Source organism: Cajanus cajan, chromosome 2 (assembly GCF_000230855.2).
Source record: "Cajanus cajan strain Asha chromosome 2, NIPB_CcT2T_4, whole genome shotgun sequence".
In the NCBI taxonomy this organism is placed as follows: Eukaryota; Viridiplantae; Streptophyta; class Magnoliopsida; order Fabales; family Fabaceae; genus Cajanus; species Cajanus cajan.
The window spans coordinates 72,428,434-72,435,492 of record NC_138518.1 but is presented as its reverse complement, the minus strand read 5'-3'; the positions used below and the strand labels follow the sequence as shown (position 1 = coordinate 72,435,492).

The 7,059-nt window shown below is 32.7% G+C and overlaps 1 protein-coding gene across 1 annotated transcript; it reads left to right on the top strand.

The window, feature by feature from the left end:
- Positions 1-2,847: 2,847 nt before the first annotated feature.
- On the top strand, positions 2,848-6,549 carry LOC109799521 (auxin efflux carrier component 1a). The gene is made up of 6 exons (XM_020360096.3): positions 2,848-4,141; positions 4,226-4,481; positions 4,571-4,656; positions 5,149-5,306; positions 5,843-5,919; positions 6,082-6,549. The coding sequence occupies exons 1-6, from the start codon at positions 3,004-3,006 to the stop codon at positions 6,146-6,148; spliced, it is 1,782 nt and encodes a 593-aa protein (XP_020215685.1). The 5' UTR covers positions 2,848-3,003; the 3' UTR covers positions 6,149-6,549.
- Positions 6,550-7,059: the final 510 nt, after the last annotated feature.

Below are 7,059 nucleotides of genomic sequence, written 5' to 3'. Positions count from 1 at the left end.
ATTAGCATTCCTCAAATATATATATATATATATATATATATATATATATTATATTTATATATTGTTATATTATTAATTATAATAAAATTAAAAAAATTGAGTAAAAAAAAGAAAATTTCTATTTCTTTTTATTTAATAAAAAAATAATTTATAATTTTATATAAAAATAATAATTTAGCACCTCCAAACTTTTAATCTAAGTTCTGCCACTGATATATATATATATATATATATATATATATATATATATATATATATATATATATATTAATTAGCTATATCGTACAATGTATAAATATTTGGCTTTAGTTGTATTTTTTTTTTCTAAAAGTTTATTTGAATATCTTAATTTCTTTTAAACATTTAATTAAAAATATTTTAAGATCGAAAAAGAAAACAAACGGCTCATGAACATTGGCTACCTCTAACATTGATTTTCAAATGATTTATTGATTGTACATGTAATTTTATGTTTAAATAATCTTTCATTTCTTATATTTAATGTTCGTTTGTGGATTAGTCATTGTATAAAAATTATAATTTTTAAGAAAATGCTAAGTGTTATATGTACATTGATTAAGGTTTCAAAAGTATAATTTTTTTTTATTGAAAAGTATAAGAATATATTCCTTCGCATAAATTAAATAGTTATAAGATATGAGGGATCAAACTAATAGTCTTAGGTTCAATTCACGTCTTTATTAAAATAATATTTGACCATAATTAAATTAAAAATGTTTAGAATATTAAAAGAAAATTAAGATAATAAATTTTAAGCTACTAAAATTAGATTGCGAAATAAACTAATTTATAAGACAGTCAAATGAATTTATAAGCTCTTTCAATATATTTTTTATTATTTTAATTTATTACTATGATATTAAATGAACTTGCAACACTAACAAGATGTTAATTCAAGTGATACTAAACTCAGTTTCTTTAAGTTAAGTCTCAAAAATCAAGTATTTTAAATGAAAAAAAAAAAACATGAGGGAAATTTTACTAAAAATAATCGGTCAAATTTTTTGACAAAAATTAATTATTAACAAAATTAATAAATACTTGATAACATAACATAATTAAAAAAATTGAACTTGCAATATAAATGTTGTGTGACATTTAATGTCTTTAAATGATTCTATCATTTTAGTCCTTCTAACAGGCCAACACGACAGCTTTAACGAAAGGAGATACTTGCAAATGTATTATGACATTCAAGTCAATTGCGAGTGAATTAGAGGTGTAATGACTTGAATAATAGGATATGAATTTTACTTATTTCTTAAGGGATATCAAGTTATAAATTAAGATATACAAATAAATATATATTTATATATATATATTATATTTTAAAATTGTCTTCTTAAAAATATATTTTTTAAGACAAATATGTAATTTATATTTATATATATTAAATTTATATTTATATATATTATATTTTATAACTTGATATCCCTTAAGAATATAAGTAAATTTTACTTATTTCATTTAAAATGTAATTTAGATTTTAAAACTGTCTTCTTAAAAATATATTTTTTTTAAGACAAATATGATATAAAATTCTTACACAAAAATAACCCAAAACTGATATATGCTTACAATTATTTTTGAACGAACATTTTTCGTTAAAAATAGATTCATAAGCAAAACGAAACATAAAAATGAGGCATGCACACGTTCAACACGAGTTTGAGCCATTGTAACGGTCGCAAATAGAAACATGCAATACTTCCTTTCCCTCCTCAATATTATATTTCATACACACTCGCACACCAATGTTTAATGTAAGCTTAAATAGAATACTCATATTCTCTAACTAAAATACGTTTACAATAAAATTTTGGTGATGATTGTGAATTAAAAATTAGACAATTAGTGAGATATTTGAATATAATAATATGTTAGCATAGTATAATGTAACTAAATTTTTATTTATAACAATATATAAAGAGAATACTCATTTTATGTATCATTTTATTTTTCTTACTAATTTATATTTAAGAATAAAATAAGAAAAAAAATATAAATAATTATCTCTTTAAAAATAATAATTATTCACTTTTTTTTTAAAAAAAATATTAATTTATTTATTTATTTACGGAGATACATAGTTTTTTTTTTACTAAAATATTATAAATAGAAAGATAAATAGATGGGTTCTTCTTGTAATGCACATCCATTGGTTCAAATGATGAAGCAAAGATGCACTTAGTTAAAGTTATTTTATTTTGCCTCCAAGAAACATGGAACATGAAATTGCTTTCGATTTGGCAGCATGAGGCTGATGGAGTGGCCTGGAATGCCACCTAACGAAGTGAACCCAAAGCTTTTGGCAGTGGCAAGCCCTATTCGATATGGTTGGGAAGGGACAATTTAGGGCCATGTGATGGTTCCTACCCTCTTCACCTCATGCATTTGTCCTAGGGTATTACTACTATATCCTACCGCCTCGACTCAATTCATCTAAACATTACTTTGTCCACATCCCCACTCAACTCTTATTTCCATTTTTTATTCTCTCCTACTTTTGTATATCCATAATTTGCTACGTAACTTGCATTTTGTTCAATTACTAAAAGATTGATTTTTCAAAATCAAGTGGAATAAAAAAAAGGCGAGAATCAACTTTGTAATATACATTGCCTTTTGGTGAAAAAAAAAATTCACATACATTGATTTAACATGTTTACATGAATAACATTCCAATTAATATTTATTAACATGATTTGACTATGATAACATTTGAATAAAGAGTATTTAAACAATATATTTAGATAATTGAATTTAAAAATTTGAAAGCACATATATTTGTAACAAAGTATTTGTATATAATTATTCCTGTAGGTATAACCTTTAATTGTAATATAGGAATTTGAAGAATGAATTGGAGAAAAGTAGAGTAGAGGAGAAAGAGTGGGATCCAAAGAGAAAGGGCTAAAAAAGGGGGAAGAGGGAGATGGTGTTGGCAAAGGCTAAAGAGTTGTCTGAAAGTGAAAGCAAAAGATGATAACACTAAGCGACTTGTACCATGTGATGACAGCAATGGTGCCACTCTACGTGGCCATGATCCTGGCGTACGGTTCGGTGAAATGGTGGAAAATATTCTCGGCGGAGCAATGCTCAGGCATAAACCGTTTCGTGGCCCTGTTCGCGGTCCCTCTCCTCTCCTTCCACTTCATCGCCTCCAACAACCCGTACGAAATGAACTTGCGGTTCATCGCGGCCGACACGCTCCAAAAGATCATCGTGCTGGTGGTCCTGACCATCTGGAGCAACGTGAGCAAGAGAGGGTGCCTGGAGTGGACGATAACACTCTTCTCCATCTCGACGCTCCCCAACACGCTGGTCATGGGCATTCCGCTTCTCAAAGGAATGTACGGAGACTTGTCGGGGAGTTTGATGGTCCAAATTGTGGTCCTCCAGTGCATCATCTGGTACACGCTCATGCTCTTCATGTTCGAGTACAGAGCCGCCAGAATGCTCATCTCAGAGCAGTTCCCCGACACTGCCGCCACCATTGTCTCCATCCACGTCGACTCTGACGTCATGTCCCTCGACGGACGCCACCCCTTGGAGACCGAAGCCCAGATTAAAGAGGACGGCAAACTCCACGTCACCGTTCGAAAGTCCAACGCTTCCAGATCCGACATCTTCTCCCGAAGGTCCCAGGGCCTTTCCTCCACCACCCCTCGCCCTTCCAACCTCACCAACGCTGAGATTTACTCTCTTCAGTCCTCCAGAAACCCCACGCCTCGTGGCTCCAGCTTCAACCACACCGACTTCTACTCCATGATGGCTGCCGGACGGAGTTCCAACTTCGGACCCAACGACGTTTATGCCCTCTCCGCCTCCAGGGGCCCCACTCCCAGACCTTCTAATTACGACGACGATTCTTCCAAGCCCAGGTACCACTACCCTGCGCCCAACCCTGGCATCTTCTCTCCCACCGCTTCTAGAAACGCCACCAAGAAGCCCAACGCTCCGCCCCCGCCCCAGCCCCAGCCCCTCCCCAAACCTGACGATCCTAATAAAGACCTTCACATGTTCGTTTGGAGCTCCAGTGCTTCCCCCGTTTCTGATGTCTTCGCTGGACATGAATACGATCACAAGGAACTCAAATTAACCGTCTCACCCGGAAAAGGTTTTCTTTTCTTTTTTTTTTTACAATTAAAATTCATATATTAATTTAGTTTAGTTCTTTATAAATTTGTTATTGTAATCACAGGGGAGGGTAATACTAATAATAGAGACGGTACTCAAGAGGAGTACCTAGAGAAAGATGAGTTCAGCTTCGGAAACAGAGGGATCGAGAATAATAATCAGCACGAAGGTGACAAAGTTGGAAACGCAAATCCAAAAACTATGCCTCCAGCCAGTGTAATGACGAGGCTTATATTGATCATGGTGTGGAGGAAACTTATCAGAAACCCCAACACATACTCTAGCCTCATCGGTCTAACTTGGTCACTTGTTTCATTCAGGTACTTCATCCACTTTTTTCCATTCTTGATTTTTATTCACTATGGATTGTGTTATGGGAATCATTCATTTGTGATGTTGTGGCTTGTAGGTGGAACGTTCAAATGCCTGCCATAATTGCAAAGTCTATTTCGATTTTGTCAGATGCAGGGTTGGGCATGGCCATGTTTAGTCTTGGTTAGTATACTATACACTATAGACTATAGAGTATAGAGTATAGAGTATAGAGTATAGACATAGATCTTCCTTCTTGTTTTGAAAAAATACTTTAATTGGGAAAAGATAATTAATTATAAAGTAGGAATTAACTTGTTCTGACCTTTGTTTGCTTGCAAAAGAAAAAGAGGGGGCAGGAAATCTTTTCTGATTCCATGTTAGCTTAATTTCGTATTATTTAATGAATGCTTTCTTTTAATTTTTTAATATAAAGAAAGTAAGCAAGCAAGTAGGCAAGTGTGTATGCGTATGATGCACAATGTAGTTCTATTGTTCTACCAAGCGAAAAAGCAAAGTGAGGAAAGAAACAGTGTGGTGTGGTGGTGTTATTATGAGGGGGATCGCTTTTTGGGTTTTGGAGAGGTGGGAATGATGATGAAAGGTATTTGAGGAATGGAGAGCATGCAAATGCTTTGATTTGATTAGGATGGTTGCTTTTGATGTGCATGACAGGTCTGTTCATGGCTTTGCAACCGAGGATCATAGCATGTGGAAATTCCGTCGCAGCTTTTTCTATGGCCGTGAGATTCCTTACAGGTCCAGCTGTCATGGCAGCTGCTTCCATTGCTGTTGGACTCAAAGGCGTTCTCTTACACGTTGCCATTGTTCAGGTACTATACTTTCTTTTTTGCTCCCTTCTAACACAACCAATACAATATTCACTCACATTACCTCAAAAAATTCCACTACATTAAAGTATGCACGTATACCTCTGCCAAGATAACCTATTTTATTGCTTAAAATAATTAAAGCTGTTAATTGGTTTAATTTCCTGCTACAATGTCGATGGTATGCACCGTGCTCTTCTACAGAAAATGTAATAATTAGTGTAAAACTTTTACACCGGTAACCAATTATATCTTTTAATTGTATCATGTCATTTTAATAATAAATATTTTTTTTACACTGATAACTAATTATATTTTTTAATTATGTCATGTTATATTTAAATATGACATAATTAAAAAATATAATTGGTTATCAGTATAAAAAAATTATATCGATAAGTTGATTAACTCTAACTTTAATTGGCAAAAGAAAAGAATTAATGATGAAAATATCCTTATTGAATCTGTGATTTGTAGAACAAACATTTGACCACTTTGTCTAATATTGCTGTTTGAAATTCGATTGTCAAAATATACAGGCGGCTCTTCCCCAAGGCATTGTCCCCTTTGTCTTTGCCAAGGAATACAATGTACATCCTGATATTCTCAGTACGGGGTAAGTATACATCATTAAATATTTTTATACGTCAAAAAATACTTGATAAATTATGCAATTAAAGTCAATTTCAAAACTTTACATTCATTATTTAATATTCCGAAGTTAATTGGAAAACATATTAAAAATCCTAATGGATGGCGTGTCGTGAATTAAATGCAGTGTTATTTTTGGGATGTTGATTGCATTGCCCATTACGCTCGTGTACTACATTTTGCTGGGGTTATGAATGAAAGTAAAGATGGACAATATGAAGATTAAATGTGGCATCCATGCAAGGCTCGTTAGAGACTACTTAGAGCACGAGAACAAATGTTCAATGAAATACAAAAAAGCATCACCATAATTGAATAGGAGGAATTGATCCACGGATGAGTTTCCATTTTTTTTTTTTTTATGAATTGTCCTTGCTTAGTGAAAATGTAAAATCATGTTCGTAGCTAATTTATAAAATGCCGCCTCGTTAAATTTCAAATTAAAAGTTCTCCCGATTCCGTATCACTCATCAAGTGAAGAAGGAATAGAGCAAAGAGTTTTTATGTATATTTCTTTAATTATTTTCACTTTAATGATGAACATTTTAAATTGGAATTTTTTTTGTACTCTTAAGAAAATGTTTTCAAAATCAAACACGTGCTTAGCTTTCCTATTGTTTTTACATTTTACTTTTTATTATTTGACAACAACAAAGAAAGCGAGAGGACAGGTTCTAGTGACCCGCAAATCGTTCATTTTAGCGCAACTAGGGATAAATTTCAATATTTTCCAATCACTTGTCAACAAACGTGTATAACATTGCTTACACTACGGTTGCATGTTGTATTATCCTTCTAGATTGATTCATGATGTGTCGTTTCACCTAAGTTGTGGGAAAGACCACATAACGAATAGGGGAGAAGGTTTTAAATTGTAGAGTAAGATGATTCTAAATATGAAATAAACAAGCCATGAAGGTGGAGGCATATATTTGATGCGCATGGAAATATATGAAGGTAGTGCAAAAAGGGCCCCCCCATTGTAGGATAGGGGTTTGATTTGATGTGGACTGCTTTGGAATATTAGGGGACAACATTCACAATCTAAAGTTTCTCGTCCTTTTTCTCTCACTCCTTTCTTCACATATCTATTCTTTTAGTTATA